Source organism: Barbus barbus (assembly GCF_936440315.1).
Source record: "Barbus barbus genome assembly, chromosome: 1".
In the NCBI taxonomy this organism is placed as follows: domain Eukaryota; kingdom Metazoa; phylum Chordata; class Actinopteri; order Cypriniformes; family Cyprinidae; genus Barbus; species Barbus barbus.
The window spans coordinates 34,477,529-34,498,939 of record NC_136729.1 but is presented as its reverse complement, the minus strand read 5'-3'; the positions used below and the strand labels follow the sequence as shown (position 1 = coordinate 34,498,939).

At 36.6% G+C, this 21,411-nt stretch overlaps 2 protein-coding genes across 4 annotated transcripts in view; one reads left to right on the top strand and one right to left on the bottom strand.

Moving 5' to 3' along the window:
- LOC306872250 (disintegrin and metalloproteinase domain-containing protein 33-like) overlaps positions 1-13,712 on the top strand; it is a 103,703-nt gene extending 89,991 nt beyond the window's left edge. The window contains exons 16-23 of one of the 2 annotated variants that reach the window (XR_013784405.1): positions 371-575; positions 764-841; positions 1,994-2,102; positions 4,010-4,151; positions 7,846-7,942; positions 8,381-8,594; positions 8,795-8,976; positions 12,735-13,712. Coding sequence is in view for 1 of the 2 variants with exons in the window: in XM_079420742.1 (XP_079276868.1) it covers positions 371-575; positions 764-841; positions 1,994-2,102; positions 4,010-4,151; positions 7,846-7,942; positions 8,367-8,594; positions 8,795-8,976; positions 12,735-12,786 (1,093 nt within the window). In the remaining variant the exon portion in view is untranslated. Of the gene's footprint in view, positions 1-370; positions 576-763; positions 842-1,993; positions 2,103-4,009; positions 4,152-7,845; positions 7,943-8,366; positions 8,595-8,794; positions 8,977-12,734 lie in introns of both variants that reach the window. The other variant, XM_079420742.1, reaches the window with a different exon arrangement.
- A 4,184-nt stretch (positions 13,713-17,896) lies between these two features.
- Positions 17,897-21,411, bottom strand: part of LOC306871805 (leucine-rich repeat and calponin homology domain-containing protein 4-like) — a 38,289-nt gene continuing 34,774 nt past the window's right edge. The window contains exons 18-19 of one of the 2 annotated variants that reach the window (XM_079419976.1): positions 20,590-20,770; positions 17,897-20,193 (exon numbers count right to left, since the gene is read on the bottom strand). In XM_079419976.1, coding sequence (XP_079276102.1) covers positions 20,597-20,770 — 174 coding nt within the window. In that variant the 3' untranslated portion in view covers positions 17,897-20,193; positions 20,590-20,596. Of the gene's footprint in view, positions 20,194-20,379; positions 20,771-21,411 lie in introns of those variants that run through there. The other variant, XM_079419975.1, reaches the window with a different exon arrangement.

Genomic DNA, 21,411 nt, shown 5'->3' with positions numbered 1-21,411 from the left:
GACAGCCAAAGATTTATAAAGGAAAATCATGAAAATTTACAGGGGTGCCCAAACTTTTCCATAACACTGTATATATATATATATATATATATATATATATAAAGAAAATGAACAAACTAGTTCAAATAAGTTTATAAGGACAGCACTGCAGACTCAGTACTTTTTCAAACTTTTCTAAAGTTAGACTATTGTTTTCTGCTCATTCATCATTCTCAAAACAAATGTGATTTTTAGATGATGATTTAGTTTTTTCATCATATTATTATTTAATTTGCTTTCCTCATAGATGTATTTATGCTGAATGGATGTGAGCTAAGATCACTAGTGATCCCTCATGACTTTCCATCTTTCATATCAAATATCCCAACAGTGATGCCAAATGCGGTAAGATACAGTGCCACAGTGCTGCCAAGAAACCAAAGGGCACCAATGCTGTGTCCATAGACACCACTGTCCGCACAGACGGCATTGAGGTGAAGTGCCGGGGCACATATGTTTACAGCACCCAAGATGGGCAGGGTGATCTTCCAGACCCTGGACTGGTCATGACGGGCACCAAGTGTGGAGAGGGGAAGGCAAGATATATATATATATATATATATATATTTTTTTTTTTAGGCTGTATTTTCAACTGAGATATTTATTAAACAGCATCTGTACTAATCAAGTGGAGATGTGTATCAAAAATATGTATCTCAATAAAAGCATTTATTTTATGTTTTGCAATGAAGAGTTGATTAATTCTGTTGTTACTTGCCTTCAGGTGTGCAAAGATCGACGATGTAAAAATGCCTCTTTTGCTGAGTTACACACCTGCATCGCTCGTTGCCATGGGCATGGGGTAAGTGGTCATTAAAAAAAAAAACTGATAAACGTTAACTATATTGAGATATTGTACTGGGAAAAAATACTGATTAAGAAAATGATTATTTACTGAAGATTTGGTGCTGGCAATATTTATTATTTTACATTGTCAGTACTGCAGCTGCTTGAAGACACTATTGATGCAAAACATTTTTTTTTTTTTTTATAAATCATGCAAGCGCTTCTCCTAAATTATGGCTAAATAAATGCTATGGCTTAGTATTCCTTCTCCCTTTGAGTTCCTCTTTAACCCAGACTGACTCATTGTGGATTTCACACCTCTAAATCCTTTAAAACCATCCTCTGGGTCGCTCATTCCCAACACATACTGCCTCTAATAAAAACCAAACGCTTTTCTTATATTAGCAGAGCTATAGCATTTGATTTGTGTATTTTCTGGTCAAATAGTCGTAAACAGCCTCCGAGCCATATAAACTCAAATTCTGTCTTTCCTAATCCCTTTGCCCTCCCTCTGTCTCTCTCTTTTGTCAGCTTTTCTTTTATTTCTTTATTTCTTGTTTATTTACCCAGTCGCTTTTCAAAAGGGCAGCCAAATACGACAGGTCTTTGAGGGGAGATTAGAGGTTCAGAAACTGCCTTTTTATTATTCATTTGCATTATCATTTGATTCATATTGATTGTATGGTTTAGGCAAGTGTGGATGGAGAATAAAGTGAGTGATCGTGCTATTTGCACACAGCACATTTTCTCTCCTTTCCTCTGTTCCTGTCTTGCCTCTGGGTTAGATTGAAGCGTGTAAAATATTCTGTGTTAAAAGAAGTTCCATTAAGATGAAAGGCGGTATATTCTGTATTTGCCCTATACTCTAAAAGACGTGACGGAAAACGTTCTCTGCAATGGAGGAAATGAAAGTGATGATAGGTAAATGCCTGCGTGTGATAAAAAAAGCAAAAACCAACTCAAACAAATGTATATTGAGTTATTTGTAGTGTACTTCAACCAAAAAAGTCATGAGGAAAAGTGAATGCTGACAGGATTTCCGTTTACTATCATTTTAAGGTTAAACACTCGCAGTGTTGCAAGTGTTTGCAGGCGTGTGAAAGTTACACCCCAACCTTCCCGATGGAAATTCTCATCCACACTATGTGTCGTATTGTTTTGCTTGCAGGTGTGTAACAGTAATGGGAACTGCCACTGTAACCGTGGGTGGGCTCCCCCCTTCTGTGAGAAACCAGGACTCGGGGGAAGTGTGGACAGTGGACCTGTGCAGTATGACAGTGAGTTCACCTTCAGCTTTCAGTGCACATGTGTTTCTGCTCTCACTTATTTCTCTCCTATTCTTTAATCCATCTTATAGATAGATTTATCTGAGATTTTATCACTCGTAGGCTCTCGCTCCCTCTTTCTCACTTTCCCTTTCTTCCTCACTCCTTTTATCAGATGCCACCTTGACCATTAATCTCTACCGTCCAGCTTCTCTTTCCAGGACTCAGGCCAATGATATCTTTGCTTGTTGAAATATTTCAAGAGCAAATCTAAGAATTTATGAATTTAGGTAACACTTTAGATAAGGGAACACTATTCCCTAATAACTAGTTGCTTATTTGTGTGTGTATTACTAACATATGTGACCCTGGACCACAAAACCTGTCATAAGGCTCAATTTTGTGAAATTGAGATTCATGCATCATCCGAAAGCTGAATAAATAAGCTTTCCGTTGATGTATAGTTTGTTAGGATAGAACAATATTTGGCTGAGAGACAACTGTCTGAAAATGTGCAATCTGAGGGTGCAAAAAAAATCGAAATATTGAGAAAATCGCCTTTGAAGTTGTCCAAATTAAGTTCTTAGCAATGCATATTACTAATCAAAAATTAAGTTTTGATATATTTATGGTAGGAAATTTACAAAATATCTTCATGGATGATGATCTTTACTTAATAAAAGAAAAATGTATAATTTTGACCCATACAATGTATTTTTGGCTATGGCTACAAATATACCCGTGCTACTTATGACTGCTTTTGTGCTCCAGCGTCACATATTAGCTGTTTATTTAATTATAAAACGCATTAACGTGTTAACAACAAATTAGGAGTTTATTGAGGGAAAACTCGTAGTTAATAATGAGTGTTACCTGAATTTATTATTCACTCATTTCATTTATGTATGACTGTCTCTACAAAACCTTTTGTTCTGAATGGAATACTAGAATACTTCTTAATGCATACTCAGTATACGGCCTAGTATATTTTTTTAAATAGGATGTGTAATATGCTATATATTTCAATAAATAGTGTAGTCACATGACCACTACATACAATACCATTCAAAAAGGGTCAATAAGAACTTTTTAAATAAATTAATACTTCTTTATACAGAAAGTGCCTATTAAATTCAAAAGTGACTGTAATGAAAAAAAAAAAAATATATATATATATATATTAAACAGATGCTGTTCTTTTTCTAATTTTCTTTCTATTAAAAAAAATCCACAAAAAAAGGAGCACAACCATTTTCAATACTGATAATAATAAGAAATGTTTCATGAGCACCAAATCAGCACTTTAGAATGATTTTTTAAAGTATGAGATGACAGCTGAAAATTCAGCTTTGCCATCACAGCAATAAATTATATTTAAAATAGAAAACAGTTATTTTACATTTTAATGATATTTCACAATATAACTGTTTTTACTGTATTTTTCTCAAATAAATGTAGCCTTGGTGAGCATAAAAGGCTTCAAAAACATAAAAAACCTCATGATACCAAATGTGTGCATGAGAGTGAGACAATTTTGTGTAAAAATGGCTTAACTTAAAATTAAAAGATAGTTAATATTCCATTCCATTAATGAGTCACACTGGAAATAGAAGGTCAAGTTGCTTTGCATTGCGGGAGAGAGTGTCCACTGGTTTTGTGTTGCACATTTTAGAAATGTAGTAGGTCATTCGGGCGTTCTATTCATTTGCTAGATGCTGCTTTAAAGTGGTATGCTAGAGAAAAAAAAGTATGGCAGTTTGCTATTCTGAACATAGCCGTAGATATTATTATAGTACAGACTGAATGCAGTGCACACAAGATCTATTATTCAGAGTGGCAGATATTTGCCTAGCACTTCCCTTTGTGTTTGCTGTTGACCCTTGTTTAACAGTCGCTGTACGTTCTATATCTGTCCTCAGGTCAGGTGGGATTGGTTGTTGGGCTGCTCTTTGCTTTTCTAGTGCTTCTCCCTGCTGTACTTATTGCCTTCTACTGCATCAAGATAAAAAGCTCCTTCTACCACAAGTGGAGAATACAGAGAGAGAAGAGCAAAGCCAGCAGGTATTACTGTAGCAACACACACACTTATGCAGTGCCTTTACAAAGTGTTCAGACCCTTTCACTGTTTTGTTAAAAATTTTATGCATATCCATTTACACACAAACCACCACAGTTGCAATGTGAAAATGGGTTCAAAGAAGTTTGAAAGGATTTATAGCAGCAAGCTAAAATCTCAGACCGTGTATTGAGCTCAGATGTGTCCTGTTTCTTTTGATCATCTCTAGAAATTATTTTTAGACCCATTATGCAAATTCATTTGATTGGACATGATTTTAGAAAGGTACTGTATGTATTTTTTACACACTGCACAGCAGAGCAAAAATCTATAAAAGGTCTTTGAAGTTATGAAAGAACTTTATTAGTTGTTTGAGATTGTATCCAAAAAAAAAAAAAAAAACATGTCTGGCCAGTCAAGGCTGCTAAAGGTGCAGTGGCCTTCGGTGTTGTCAGATGGTATACATTTTGAGCCATTCATCTTAAAACTGTCTGTTTAGGTAAATTGGGTATTTCGTTCCTGGAGGGACCCATTGAATTCATGCCATAAATTAGAGAATAACTGAACTGAAGTGAGCAATTTCGACCGCATTGAGTAGTACCACCTGTGACATGCTGAGTGATTCAGCACAATATTATCTTCATGCAAATTTGTGGTGTGACTGATTCCTAGAGTTTTTATTTCTTAGATTTCTAGAAATAAAAGTGACAGCAGCATATTCTTTGTTTCCTCAAGCCCATCCTTCTTACACAAGCATGTTTCTCAAGGACGACAAACTGTCTCTATTGCTGGAGCATATATTTTTATAGCTAATATCAAAATGTTTGATGGCTTTTAACTCACTTTTGGTGAGGAAGCACACACCTTGTACACTTTTAAGTCCTGTTTGGCTTTGTTTGAAGCAGGACTTGAATTGCTTTCTTTAGAATGACTATTTATGTTATTCCTATAACTTATAAGTGAAAAAAAAGCATACGTTACTCTACATTGATAAAAGGGCATCAGCCTTACATTTGTTTTGTTGACAGAAATAGACTGTTGATAGAATATTTATACAATAAACGCATTGATTTTAACCACGAAAAAAAAAGAAGATAGGAGAAAATACTACAAAATGGACTTATCCTTGCTATTGACTTTGGGGTCAGTTTAAATGGGCTCTTTCAAGCCAAGGTTGATGAGAAATGGGTTCCGTCCTATCACAACTGGCTGATAGAAGTCGTACTTTTGGGAATTTTCTTTTTAAGCAATATAGATGTCATGGCTTTTGGAGTACTTTTATGGAACTGCAGTACAAAATGCAGTTGGAAAACCATCCATTCCCGAGGCTTTGCCACTTTTCAGCTGATTAATGCCATTATAGAAGCCATATTTCTTCAGCAGATATTGGTTTCTCAGATAATGTCGTCATCGTTCCTGTATCCAATATCTGAATTCCTCTTCTCAAGGAGCTGCTCATAACCACTGACTTCCTAGATTATACATTTTCAAAAAAAGTCAATTGGTCAATCTTTCTTTGATCCATAATGCTTTTCCACTTGAAACCAAATCTACTTTGAAGAGACTTCCTTTCCTTGTGTGTTTCGCCATATCACATATTCTTATCTCTTAAAGACAAAAACCCCTTCTCTGTATTTACACAAATATGTATATTATCTGGCCCCTTAGATAATATTAACTCAGTGATCCCCCAGCCCTTATCTATAGCTGAGTTGTTTTTCATTTTCCTTTTATTATTATTTCAAACACTATCAGTCTGTTTCCCAAATTTAATCAAGGTATTTCAGAGACACATTTTGCTTTGTCAAATACTTTCAAACTATTTTTTGTGACCTGCTTTATAAAGGACTTTTATAAGAAATAATAGTTGCTGTTCTATAGGGTGCAAGAGCCCTGTCTTTCATCTGAGGCCCTCTAAAAATATGCGATTAGTTCAGCTGTCAGTATCCTTTGAAATCTAATTATGTGATCTCTCTTCACATTTGCTGAAAACAGCAGCTGCAGTGAGATAACTGAGGTTACTTCACTTTGAATCCTCCCCAGTCATTAAAAACATTAAAAGTTAGTCAGATTAGGTACAGTATTATCCTTACTTGTAGTCAGTGGCAGACCAGGTCGCATTTGGCACAGAGCGATTCCCGGCACGTACGATCTCACATCTGAACTCTATCAGTTCCAGTAAAATTACTAAATTAAATGCAACCTAATGCACCACAATTACTGATGTACATCTGCTAACAGCAATGTTTCAACTTAACTTGTGCTCTTGATTTGCCCAAAAATGAAGATTCTGTAATCATTTTCAATTACGACCTTCTGTCGTTCTAAACATGCATGACTTTCATTATTACTTCTGTGTAACATTAACGAAGATATTTCAAGAAGTGGCTTTGTTTTTTTGTTTATACAATAGAAATCAATAGTCACCAAAACCACTTAGTTCTCAACATTCTATAAAATATTGTATTTTATGTTCCACAGAAGAAAGAGAAAAATCTTACCAGTTTGGAAGGGTGAGGGTGAATAAATGATGTAAAGTTTTTCATTTTTTTGGAGAACAACCCCTTTAAAGCCATTCATGTAAGACTTTAAATCCCAGAATATCTGCTGCAGCTTCAAATGGACATGCTTAAATCTGTTTTGCATCAGTGTCAGTTAGGGAAAATCTGTGCAGAATAAAAAGCCCAAAAAATAGAGGTCTACCACTTCCAAAACGAGTAGCCATGATGGCATATGACAGGCACAGTTGCAATTCAGAGTATTTACCATGTATTTTGGGAAAACTCATGCTGGCTAACAAGTAAATTCAATTTTGAAAATAATCTTTGTGCATGTTCAATGTTAGACAAAACAGTTTGTTTTTTAAAAAAAAATATTAAAATACCTGCACCTGATAAAGATCTGTAATCTGATCATTTTATTTGACTACTAAGTGCAGCTGCAGTGAAGCCTTATTCTCAGCAACAGACTTTAGGATTGGCAGGCAACATGACAGAAGTTGAATAGAGCCAAATATAGAATGATCCTTGCAGAAAACCTGCACACAACCTCTGTCAAGAGAAAAGATTCTTCATTCAGTGTCAGAATGACCTGGAGCGCAAAGCCAAGATGATCCTGGATTGGCCTTGGGACAAATAATGTCCTTGAGTGTTCCAGCTAAAATGACTCCATAGAAATACTGTCGACAAACTATTCACAACCAAGCTGACAAAGTTTGAAGGGATCTGCAAGGACGAAGGGGGGAAAAAAATCCAGGTGTGCAAATCACACCCAAAGAAGACCTCCTGCTGTCATCACTGCCACACAGCATGCACAGCTACACGGGGTCTGAATAATAATGCAAATAATAGATTTCAGATTTTTCATACATGCATACATAATAAATCACGTTCAATTTGTCCTTTTGGTATATTGTGTCAAATACTATAAATAATTCAGTCTGTTCAGAACTATGAATACTCTCCAAGTGGTCTGAATGCTTTCTGATGTCACTGTATGAATATACACACGAGCATGTTCATTATTCAGTCTACTTTTGAATAGCATGCTTAGTAAATTATGGTATTATTATGGTACATACTGAAAGTCTGAAGTAAATCTTGTGCTTTAACAAACTGACAAAAAACACAATGTTTGTCTGTTTCCTTAAAGTTTGTTCATTTTCATAAACCATTTCTATGTGTTTTCATATGTTTTCAGAAATGAGGGCTCCGTTGAAAAGGGGAAGAATGGCCACCTTAACCATGCTTTCCATCTGAAGGTGGTGGGACCCTCCAACAGAAGTGGTAATCTCAAGGTATCAAAATACATACAAAACACTTTCATATGTAATCTTTAATGAGATACGGGACTTTGCATTACATTATACTGTACATATTTGGGGGGTTGGTAAGATATTTGTAATGTTTTTAAGTCTCTTTTGCTTACCAAAGCTGTATTTAATTGATCAAAAATACAGTAAAAATAGTAACAGTTTTTATATTTTAATATCTATATTATATTTATATTTTAATATCTTGCTCAATAAAAGTATTAATTTCTATATGCATTTAGATTTTTCTCTAGCATTCATCAGTTTTATGACCCCCATCACCTCTGTCATGACATTAGTCCTTTGAAGTGCGTTTATTTTCAGTTAGATATCTATAATATCTGTAATTAAATTTTCAAATCATGTAGCATCACCAATATCCCATCCCTTTCCTTTTTTCCCTCTCAAGCTACCTCACACCAGCAAAGAGGTGCTTCCTCTGAGGCCAAATCTCGCTTCCAATGGTCCTCAGCCAGTCAATATCGTCCGTCCCCTCCACAACATCAAAGGACCCCGACCTCCTCCGCCCATCAGCAAGCCGCCAAACTCACCCAGCACACCCAAATCTGTAGCATCACCTCAGAAACTCAGTCCTCCCAAGAAGCCTCTCCCCCTCAACCCATCACGCTCACCACTGGTGAGAATTCAGTGTACTCATATTCTTTTGGTTTAATCAAAATCACTGTGGGAGCCAAAGATCACAATCTCATCAAATGAAATGCTGCTTGAAACACCTGTTTTAATCTGTATTGAAACAATCTGTGAACACGCTGCAAGAACTCCTGAACAAAGCGCACCTCAAATTCTAATTTGCTTCTTTTTCCTGTCCTCATACAGATGGTATTAGAACCACAGCCTAGACCCCCGTCCACACCCCCCCAGAGGCCTCTTCCTCTCAGCCCTGCTCGTGGAGCACAACCCAAACCCTCTGGTGGGGGGCTCATGGTGATGATGCCCCCTTCAGTTGGCCCCAAGCCTGTGGGAAAAGTGACTGCTGTTCCCCCTTTAAAGGCATTCCGGTGAGTAAACACATCATAAGTTCCACAGATGAGAGGATATCCGCATCCATGTGATGAGCCCCCATAACCAAACATACAACATCAATTTGATCTAAATCAGATAGGCCCTGTTTACACCTGGTACGAAGATCGAATCAGAATTTTGGTCGATCGAATCAGAATTAGACGAGGGAGACACATTCCTATTTACACCTGCTGTTTTAGTCCATCTCTTTTAGTCCGCTTTCAAACACTTCTGTCCTGATTTTGAGGGGAGGGTTTTTTTGGGTGAGTGCATGTATGGGATTTTTCAGATTTTTTGTTATAATACTGCTAAATAAGCTTGCGCAATTTACAGTGTGTGCATAATTATTATGCAAGTTGATATTCTGATCTTTTTTTTTCAACCACATTTTACCGATTTTATTTTTGTATTTAATCATTTATAAGTAATATATAATTGTCCATGAAGGCTGGAAGTAAAAAAAAATTAAAAACTCCTTATGTTCAGGTGTGCATAGTTAAAAAGCAGGCTTTCTTTTACAGATAAAATGAGCCAAAAAAAGAGATTTAACTCTGACTGAAAAGTCAAAAAATTATTAAATGGTCATGAGAAGGATGCATTACTAATGCAATACTAGAATTTGCTAAGTTAAGCCATGACCATTGGACAGCGAAATGCTCATTGGGTCAGCATGGTCAGAAAAAAAAAAACAGGCAGAGAAGAAAAGACATATGGTAACTGTAAAAGAATTAGGTGTGAAACCATCAGGAACCATTTAGTCTCCAGTTCCACCATTTTCCAAAACTGCAACCTAACTGGAGTCTCCAGAAGTAAAAGGTGCCAGATTCTCAAAGACTTTGACAGACTTTTCAGGATAGGAGATGGACTGAAAAATGAACTCCCAAAACTTCCTGCCAGATTCTGGAAGATAAATTCTTGAAAGAGTGGTACAAGAGGATGTGACGCTGGTCACTCTCAAGAGTCACTCTCAACTTATCTATCTATAAAGCCTATAAAAAAATCAGTTTTCATGTATTTTATGACACTTCAGCATGTTATTCTTATATTTTATAATCACCATTTTTTAGGATTTTTTACCCAAGCAAAGTCTCTGAGAACCTGACACTTCTGGAGACTCTAGTTAGGTTGCAGATTTGAAAAATGGTGGAACTGGAGACTAAATGGTTCCTGATGGTTTCACACCTAATGTTTCACATTAATTCTTAAACCTTAATTCTTTTGCAGTTACTATGTGTCTTTTCTTCTCCACTTGTTTTTCATTTTGCAGTCATGCTTTAACTTTGCTATTTCTGTATTGCATTAGTTTTGAATATTTATCATGGGCATTTCATTCTTTGTTTACTTTTCCGTCAGAGTTTTTTTTTTTTTTTTGGCTCATTTTGTCTATAACGAAAACCTGCTTAGTAATTATGCACACCTGAATACAATAAGTTTTTCACTTCTAGCCTTCAAGGACAATTATATATCACTTGATTAAATACAAAATGAATAGTAGTTATTAAGATTGATTTGGTTTAAATCCTGTCTGGCTAACACACTTCAACAACACGTTTTGTGGTGTTTTAGAATTAGGTCAACAGACAGAGAGGAGGTAGTCTTTTGTGGCTTGTTTTCATATTACGAGAGCAATCCGATCGAATGTGTTTTCGACTACCTCTGGAAGTGGTTGAAAATGGACAAGCTCAAAACATTTTACAGCCCATTTACACCTGAATTTTAGCATTGTCTACTTGTGATCAGATCGCCCAAAATGCATCTTAATACCAAGTGTAAACAAAGCCTTAGAAGATTCCTCTTCCTGTGTCCCTGTTTTGACATTTATTTAATCACTCACTATGGCAAGAACGTTTGAGATATCCAAAATCTGTTCACAATTTAGCATCCTCAATAGCTACATTTACATGCACCCAAATAATCTGTTATTGAGTGATGGCTAAATAGGATTGAAAAGCCTTCAAGGAAACACGGCTGAGCTCAATATGTATGAATTTGTGTGGAGTAGATCTGGCATTTTCCAATCATTAGGAAAAAACTAAGCATGAATACACTTATTCAAAAATACTTTGGGCACATGCACAGTAGGCTACCGTAGTACTGCTCTGTATATTTACCAGAACATTTTTTAATAATTTTTCTTTTTTACAAACACGCATATGTTTTTTTACATCTTACAAACTGGTCAGTGAAAGAGACTGAATATTTACTTGCTAATTTAATTGCCTGTGTAACCCTTCTGATATATTTGTCAGCTTTCCCTTTGTCATCAAGACAAAAGTACAGCACTGATGTTAACTCCAATAATGTATCGACAGGGTCACTGCATATGCTCTAAAGTTTTGTTTGAATACAGAATGCACATGTGAAGGAAATGTTAATCAAATTGCAAAGTTTACGGTTCATGTAAACAGAATTTCAGAATCTAAAATCAGATTGGATTCATTTGGATTAACAAAATTAGTGCATGTAAACAACTATTGTTTTGGCATCATGTTGACAAAGTTTAATGACAATCACACAAATCCCCAAGGAGGAGTATGTAGAAGTAGACTTCCTGTTGGGTGGAGCTAATGAATGTTAGGGTAAAAGTTGTCCAGGTTGGTGACAGCAGTATGCTGTATGTACTGAATTCTAAGAACTGTCGGAATTTTCTTTTCCACTCACCATTTGTGGCTTATACTCAGACCAAAATATGTAAATTGTGAAATCATTAGCTGATTAGCATACTAACTGTAGCAGTTGACTGAACAGTTACTCTCCAATAAGAAAGGCAGTCCTAATGAGTGAGAGTCTGACTGCTCTAATTATTTGATGCTTTGTTTTTCTTTGCCAGACCAAACGGATCAGAGGCAATGTTAGATACAAATAAGCGTGCCGAACAGTGGGTGGTGAAGCGTGCGGTTTGGATATTTTATGGGATTCTTTCCACCTCTCTACCTGCTCTTGAATGCAGTAAATATAGGACTGAATTTTTACAACACATCAAACATTTGGACTGTGTTTTTCTCATTTATATACAGTAGTAGGTTTTATGGGGAATTACACATGCCCCAATGGAATCTTGTAAGAAGTGAATTTTTCAAGTTGAAATCTGCTTTTCTTTCCTTGAGTCTTCACATCAATGCTAGTCTGCTATCAGTTCTCAAACGTAACCGTCTAGCACTTATTTTCAGAAATAACTGCACCTACATATATCCAGGCCTCATTTCTGCTTGTCTCCAGAACTGTATGCTCCTCCAATCTAAGAACAACCGAATCTCACAGAGTTTCAGCTTGTGAAGATAAATCCGTTCGTAGCTTCCCAGTGGCGGCGGCAGCTTAGTATTATGTTGTGATAAAAAGACACATTAATTTTCAACACATAACAGTGAGACTCTGAGGAATCGACTGTATATGCTGAAAACTGCATTTCGTTTTGACAGGCTCAGCAGGATATCATGTTTATATCGTGGTTTTTCACACAGAAAGAAAGGTATAAGCGATTCATTTGGTGAACCTTGGAAAAACATTCATTTAAGAGTGTAGTGTCTTTCATTTGAAGGATCTTGTGAGATCTTTCTGCTTTTACAACAGTTTTAACCCTGAAAAGCCTGACGTATAAAATAATAGTCAGACATGATTTTTTTGTTGTTGTTGTTTTTTTAAGGAACTCAAGGTTGTTGTTTTATGACCAGAAAGTAAGATGAATTTCTGATATTTCTGTAAATCAGTGAGATGGTTGTAGTGTATATCTAACCAATATTTTTTTTTCTTTCAGACCTGTTTCAGGACCCAAACCACTCATAGTTCCATCCGCTTTCCGAAAATGACGCTTGCAGGATTCATTTTTAGAGACTGCAGCTAGCCTATTTGCACTAAATAAGGACCCTTGGCGACTGGTACTATAGTGAGCTGTCTCACAAGGGATGGAAAGAGCATGGTGCTAGGGCCCTGGATGAGGCCTCGCAAACCGGCATTCAAATACAGCCGGGCACAGCAGAGATGACGCGGTTTTGCATGAAAACATGCAGACTGAGAACGTTTTGGATGGACCATCACATTGCCAAAACCTTGACTTTTTATCACCTTGCAATTTTTTTTTACTTAATTGTTGTTGCGTTTTAATGTTATGCCTCTGTCTTGTTTACATTTTTTGTTTGACTATCATCTATTTGTCAAGTGCCAAAGATGTTGTTTTGTTTAATGCCTCGATTGTTTAATTTGTTGTACTGTGCTGTATGTGATTTTGTGTTTGGTACATAAAATATGTTATACCTTTTTAGTAAAGACACCGTATTGTTGTGGTCGTCCTCACTTTATGGCAGACTTTACATCAGGTCTAATTCTTTACATCAGGTTAAAATCAACACAGATTTGCATTGAACAGTGAGTTCTATATGAGAATAATGGTTGTAAAAAGGAATAATGTTGTAATTTAAAAAAACAACTAAAGATTAAGTGTGTAATTTCTGTGCGAATCTGATGCAAAATCAATGAAAAACAAGTTATCTAAACATAAGTATATCTAAATGTTAGTGGTATTTTTGTTTGCCAATGATGCCAAAGTGAGGAATTAAAACTGGTTTCCTGAACAAAGAATAAGTTTAGGTTTACATTAGACTAATATGAAAACCTGTCACTAAAGACTAATTAAGTCTTTAGAATTAGTCCAAAAATGTGTCTTTTTGTTCACATATTTAAACAGGCTTATAAAAAAAATAAAAATCATGTGCTTTTCCTGTGAAAAGTCCAACCCAATCTCACAGCAATTTATACATATTTTACAAGGTGGCTAATTCAGATGACCGTTTTTGTATGATTTTTGTGAGGGGTACGTTTAGGGGTGGTCATTCGTACAAATTCCTATGAATTCACTACCTCGCACGATTTTTCACAAATCATACAAATTTGTACGACCTCGTACGATTTCTGAAAAATCTTACATATTTTACTAGGTGGTGAATTCGTAGGAGCCACCTCACAAAATATGTTGGATTGTAGAAACACATGACCCCACCTGCATGAAACGGTGGCTCTTTGCAACTGAGACTCAGAGAGGTTTCTATTTGATTTGCAGCTCATTACACACAGTCAGACCTGCCTCACCCCCTCATATGGACCGATAAAGCTCCACTGACAGCTGCGGCTGGTATACATTTTAGGGCAAGGAGGAACTGAAACTCTGCTGTCAGCAGAAACGCTCATCGCTCTAAATTGACGAGCAGCCTTTCCGCTTCAATTTTTGTTTTTACTTGAAATGAATCCTGCACAGTGTCGTGGCCATATTCAGTCTGCTGAGCAGGCACTTCTCACGCTGTGCTCGTGTACATTGCATTGTATTGGTTTTAATTAAATTTAGTTTCTCACTTTCCTACATGCCCTGAGTCCATCCCTCTCATGTCTATATGAGATGGTGCATGATTAATTATGTAGGAAAAGGTAAAGGAGCTGTTAAATCAGGAGAGGAAATCAAGCAGTGTAGTAGAAAATAGGACTAAATCACCTTCTCTCAATATCAGCACCTATTCCCTCTTTAATAAAACAGGACACTAAAAATGCTTCTGCAGTCGGTGTGATTTAATGTTATGTTACAAATATAAAAATACAAAGACATTTACATTCTATGACACTTTCAATGAATAGGGTACATAATACAACGGTTAAAACCTAATTAGTATTTTATTTTCTAGCTAAAAATCAATTAAATAAATATTAAAATAGAATATTTGTAACAGAACTTAAATTTAAACTATAATATATAGTTTAACTATTAATATATATATATATATTATTTTTCACAATATGATTCAATTACTTAACATTAGCTAATGCATTAGCAATATGTTGAGCAATATTATGTGCTGCAATATTTTATGTATTTATTTATACAGTATCTCACAGAAGTAAGTACACCCCTCACATTTTTGTAAATATTTTATTATATCTTTTCATGCGACAACACTGAAGAAATGACACTTTGCTACAATGTAAAGTAGTGAGTGTACAGCTTGTATAACAGAGTAAATTTGCTGTCCCCTCAAAATAACTCAACACACAGCCATTAATGTCTAAACCGCTGGCCACAAAAGTGACTACACCCCTAAGTTTGATCAAATGTTGAAAATAACATTAACTATGATTAATAAATGCTTTCGTAGTATTTCTTATATAGTTTTGTTAACTAAAGTAGTGCCACCTATGATAATTATTTGATTTTACTTACTAGCTGTATAAGAAGGTCAAGTTTTTAGATGTAGTCTTGAAGGTCAAGACCTCAAATATGCACTGTAAAAAATGATCGTGATTTTAACGGTAAAAAACTGTGAAAATGCTACGGTAAAAACCTGTTACATGGTTATCGGAAAGTTCCTGTAAAATTTACAGGGAAAAACCGTAAACTGACGTTCCCAGAATTCCCTGCGTTCCATTTCAAATTCTGTTTGAATTTGACGTTTTTTCTTTGAAATAACTGTTTCTTCTTATTTTTTTCTTATCAGTTATGTTTATTAGGGTTGTATGTTACATCTAATGTTGTTAAATTAATGTTTATAGCATATTTCAGTTTAATGAGTCTCACCATGATGGTGTTTAGTGCTTGTGTGAATGACACTGTGCACCTTCTGTATATGCTATTGTTTAAAAGTTGCTTGTGAAGGGCTTTGGCTCATCATGTGATTTTCTCATCATCACCTGCATTTGGTGGTTATCAGTGTATTTCAAAGGAACAAAACAGATTTCAGTACTTTAATAGGTTGGTATATTAAGATTATATTAGTTAAAGAAATTACGGTATTTAACTGTAAATTTAAGTTAAAACCGTAAAACCTAAAACGTTGCTACCGTATTTTTTACGGTAGAATTCTGGCAACCACAGCTGCCAGTTTTTTACCGTAAATTTTACGATTTTTTTTTTACAGTGTGGAACAGGCCAAAATTACCTTTCTTATGGGGGAGAGACAGACATTTGATGTTTAAAACTAACTACTTTTAATTTCATTTCATTTAACTTAGTTTAGTAAATCGAAAACATCGAATAGCCTAGTTCTTGCCAGAACACAGAAAGTGGACTGTTTTTGCTGACTATTATTCTCAAGATCTTCAAAACTTTGATGACCGAACAGATGCAGCAGTCCAGCACAGATGAGCACCAGCCCAAAGAAATTAAACAGCATTAAACTTGATTCTGCTCCACAGCATATCCCACAAAGCCACACGCACAAACGGACGAACAAGAAAAGAAAGACCCCATTAAAAAGCTACTTGGAGAGGTTACAGCCTCTTACATAGAGCCATATGCTCTGAAACATGTCCATGATAATGTGACTATCGTTTGTGAGTCAATAGCACTGGAGGCCACAGTCTGTTCTTTAACTTCATATGACCAGGGCAGAATGAAACAGAACTGAATAAGAGGTAATTCAATAGAGCGTAATCCAATTGAGTCGAGCACAGAACAATGGGACAAAACGTAATTGAAGCGTAATGTTAGGCAGTAGCATTCAATTCAACGGAACAGAACATGATACAAGAATGTAGAACAAATTACAACCTAGAAATGTCACTGCATATCGGGTCGAGCTTATAAACTGAAACAGCAGTAGCTCCTCAGCAGCCAGCAAACAGGGCACTTAACTCTGATTTTAATTACATTTGTTGGGGGGAAACCATCAACAGTACTGAGGCATCAAAGCACAATTTATGTTTAACTATTGATCCCGTGTGACTGCTGTTCTTTAATTCTGCCGATTGCGTGCAAAAACTGAACCTCCTATTACAGCAACATCAAGGTCACGTCTGGCGACATGCCTGTGAAAGTGAGCCGATCTTGGTCTGGTCTGGTCTGAGCTGATGCTGGTCAGGTGAGTCTAGGAGTATTGCGCTCAACATTAAAGATGCACTTTGAAGAAAGTGCTTCCATTAATAATTGATGCAGGCCGCCTGTAATCAATTTGGTATGTCTACCACAGTACAGCTCAGCTTTTGGACTCGGCAGAGCTCCATTTGAGGCTGAATCTAAAATAGCATGTGATGACTGTAGAGCCTGTCAGCCTTTCACTCACGGCTGCATTATATCCAATGGCATAGATTGTGGAATTTCCAACAATTTTCCATTGTTGTTACTGCTATTGCTTTGGTGCCAAATGTGAATTCATGTGCTTTTGAAAGCTGAAGTAGAACATAAGTGACAGTTTGCCGTTTTAGAAACGCAAAAATCTCTCGCTCAAAAGCTGAAGAGTGGTAGAACTGTATTGATCTCAATAGCTGCTGTTTTCTCACCCAACCTCTGAATCAGACCTTTAATCCTTTGGATAGCAGCTCAGATTCTTCACTACTCAATTTCATATTCCCCCCTGAGTGTCACAAAAAAGGTACTTAGTAAGATTCCTCTTCCAATCTGCCGGGGAACTCTTTCTTCTTCAGCTGTTTTCATGACAGAGGTAAGGAGTATGTTATCAACTTCTGTGGCTTATACTGGTGGGCTGAAAGTTCAAATAGGGTAAAATACCATCCTTAAAAGTGGGAACTTATTTTATACGCATATCGAAAATTAATGCAGCTAATTTGTGTAAACAGGTAAAATAATAGTTTTTCCATTAACGCTGATGCAAGAATAAATACATCTTTTACTCCACACTTCAGACACTACAGTGATACGATGCAGATCTAGTTTGCAACATTTTCATATGCAAATATTTTTGATATTTGAAAGATATTTTTTGAGTGGATTAAAGTACATACTTGTTCAAAATAGCCACTTCAGCAAATGGTGTATCAGTTGTCTGTTCATATAATCATCTCTGGCATTTAAGAACCTCTTAACTAAGTGTTTTATAAGGACTTTTTATTCTGTTTTCAGAAAATGGACACCTGGAAGCTGTAATGTTAAAATAGGCATATGTCAATCTCATTCAACAAAATGGACAAACAATCAAGTATTTTCTCAGCATATCTATTTATTAATGAATAATGTTTATAACCTCTGATCATAAAGCTTGCTTTTAGTCCCATTGCACCTATAACAGCACTGGAATGTCCATTTGACATAATACAGTATAAAGTATCAAAAGACTTACATGAAAAACCATTATTCAGCACCCATTTTTGAATTAGGCAACATATAATATTTGGTGAAAATGAATGATCATTAAAGCTAAACAAGTGAAATACCACTCACAAGTGAAACGTAAATGTTAATAGATTTGTTATTGTCTCCAGATATCCATGGAGAGCGAGGAGAAAACCCCTGTATGATACTGCAGAAAGAAAAAGTGACAAATCACTTTGGTTGTCAAATTCTGTAAATTCTTGAATTTTGATTTTACATCATTTATCTTTTTTTTTTTTTTTGTTACCTTGTCTGTTTTTGCTATTTACATTTTATGGAAAGCTATTGAAAAGTGAAGTGAAGTGAAGTGACATACTGCCAAGTATGGTGACCCATACTCGGAATTCGTGCTCTGCATTTAACCCATCCAACGTGCACACACACAGCAGTGAACACACACACACACCGTGAACATACACCCGGAGCAGTGGGCAGCCATTTATTCTGCGGCGCCCGGGGAGCAGTTGGGGGTTCGGTGCCTTGCTCAAGGGCACCTCAGTCGTGGTATTGAGGGTGGAGAGAGCGCTGGACATTCACTCCCCCCACCTACAATCCCTGCCGACCCGAGACTCGAACCTGCAACCTTTGGATTACAATCCGACTCTCTAACCATTAGGCCACGACTTCCCAATGTAAAATTAGGCCACGACTTCGACATTAGGCCACGATTTCGCTATGTAAATTCTATGCTCGAAAAGCATAGTATTTACAGTACTACATAGTAAAAAAATTGTCTTCTTTATGCAGTCAATAAGTATATCAATAAACAGCAGGTTTGTGTGTTCATTGAACCACATGTTTTCCTGAGCAACAGCGGTAGAAACATTCAATAGCTTTTTATAGACTTTAGGTATGTCTATACAGAGAACGACCTTCTGAAACTCTACCCTGAGGAAAACTCACTCAAGTAAGAAAAACAAAATTGTGACAGCTAGTCACAGTGGTCTTCCCGATAGTGCAGATTTAGTGAAAGAAAAAAGAAAAATCTCCTGCAGAGTAAATTAGCTGCTTTCCACAGTTTGATTACCACTATTAAAATAGCACAGTAAATTAAGGATCTGTAGGTTGGTATTCATGCTCTTACTCATAGTCTCTTGAAGATAGTTAATAGGCATAATGTTCATTTAGATCAGGGCATCTCAGCTAGTGGGCTGCAGGTCTGACGAGGTTGAGCAGGGAATAGCAGGGGAAAAAGGCTATATGAAAATAATATGCAACTAATCATATACAGTAATCATGAAGAGTTGGGATAACAAAAGCATCTTTAAAAAGGGATGAAAAATCTATACGTCTGTCGTTGATGACAAAGCTTGACATCTAAATAACATATACGTTATCACTTGTCAGAGGCAGCAAAATTAGTCAGATGCTAGCCTTTTTGCTGGATGTAAACAGTATCTTCCTGGGTAAACAGAACAATGTGTACTAAAAGCTAAACCTCATCCCAGCTGTGATGTAATGCTAATGGAGAAGTATGATGCTGCGGGTTGTTTTGCTGTTTCAGGGCCCGAATGGTGTGCAGAAACTGAGCACACCAATCAATTACAAACTATAACCTAGCAAGAAATTCAACATCAGAACATTTGACTGTGATCCGGCAACATAAGAGAGACTGAATGAGTCATGAAACATGGTAGTTACACAAAACATAATGACTCAAACACAAGAAATTCAGTGTTTTAGAGTCACATCAGAATCCAGACCGGTTCCCACTGAAGTCCTGTGGATTGAGCTGCTGAATCATGCTATTTAAGCAATTTAGGTTTTTAGGCTTTGTTTAATATAATAAGCTAGATAATCAACTCACTTTATTCCCAACTGTGTAAGGTGGAGATTCATTTTTTCACATTTTTATTCCAGTCACTGGTTTAAAATAAAACAAAGAGGTTAAAAGGTTGTTTCAGCTTTTTAGCTAAACTCCTAATAAACTACTTTTTAATTCACAACCATTTAAATAGATCATTTGGCATACAGCTATTGCTAAATAAGGGTGCCGTGGCAGAGCTATAGGGAGCCACATTGTTTGTCCGACACTCCAAATCTGCACAAAATGTCACAATCGGAGCCCAAGAGCTGTTGTTAGCTTATCACAGGATTACTGCCACCTTTGCCGCTCCGCAAGAGTAATTACCTGTGAAAAACCAATTAAATTTGCATTGTAATAAAGCTGAGATTACAAACGTAATTAATTTTCAATTATGAGGAAGCACCAACAAAATAATTACACAAGAACGGCCAACTACCTCAGTAACGAGGCTCATTTAAGTAACGTCTTGTATCATATATTCTGCATAAATATGCAACAGACAAGCAGTTTTAAGTTAAATTTACTTTATTTGAATTCCTTAGTTTCAATAGTTACCAAGAATTTGTGCTTGCAATTTACATAAAATAATCTGTACATGCATCATAACAGGCAACATTGTACCACAAGCTGGTATTATTCTAGGCTGGCTCCTGATCAAAATTTCTAACATATATATATAAAAAATAGATTGTGCAACTGAAATGTGCTGGAAATAATCACTTGATCATTAGGAGGCGGCGTCTTGATTTTGAGGCGTGGATTGAAGAGGAAGCCCTGAGGGGTCCTGACGCGATGAGCGACGGGCACCTGATGTGGGCAACTCCAAAAGCGTCTGAACAGTCTGAGCGATGCGAGTGAGCCCCTCTTCCTCCAGAATCAGCTGTGGCGGACACAGTGTGTCCTGGTGGGATTTGATGATAAAAACAGAATACCAATATAAGTTTTTTTACACAAAAAGATAAAATAAGCATCTTGGCATAATCATACGGCTCTAGGAACATTGCTTGTATTGCAGGCCCTAAAATCTTCAAATATATGCTTCTAAGAGGAGATGAAGTGCACACTGGTTAGACAAGCAAGATCCTAGACTTCATATGAAAAGCTCCATGCACCTAAGGATGGTTGAGACATGCAACTCCCATCTGCCATCTCAAGGACCCACCACATGCAAGATAGCCTACTCCTCAGATGCAGACAGGATCACATTAAGTGGCAACAAGAGGCAGTCTGGAACACGTGCCATAGGAAGGGCAGGCAATGCATGCAGTACAGCACTTGATCGCAAAATCATTTCTTTGAATTGCCGATGCTATCACACAGCAGCGGCGTTTAAGACACCGTCTCTCAGAGACGCAGCCATGCAGTTATAGCACTTCACAGAGAGGATGCTATTTCATCCCAGGGTGAAGTACAGTGAGTGGAGCATAACAAGCCAGCACTTCACCATCTTGAAAATCCATCATGCATTCCAATTATTAAGTTCAGTCAACCTTAACCGTTTACGTTAAGTATAGATTATGTAGAGTTGCATTTGATAAAAGG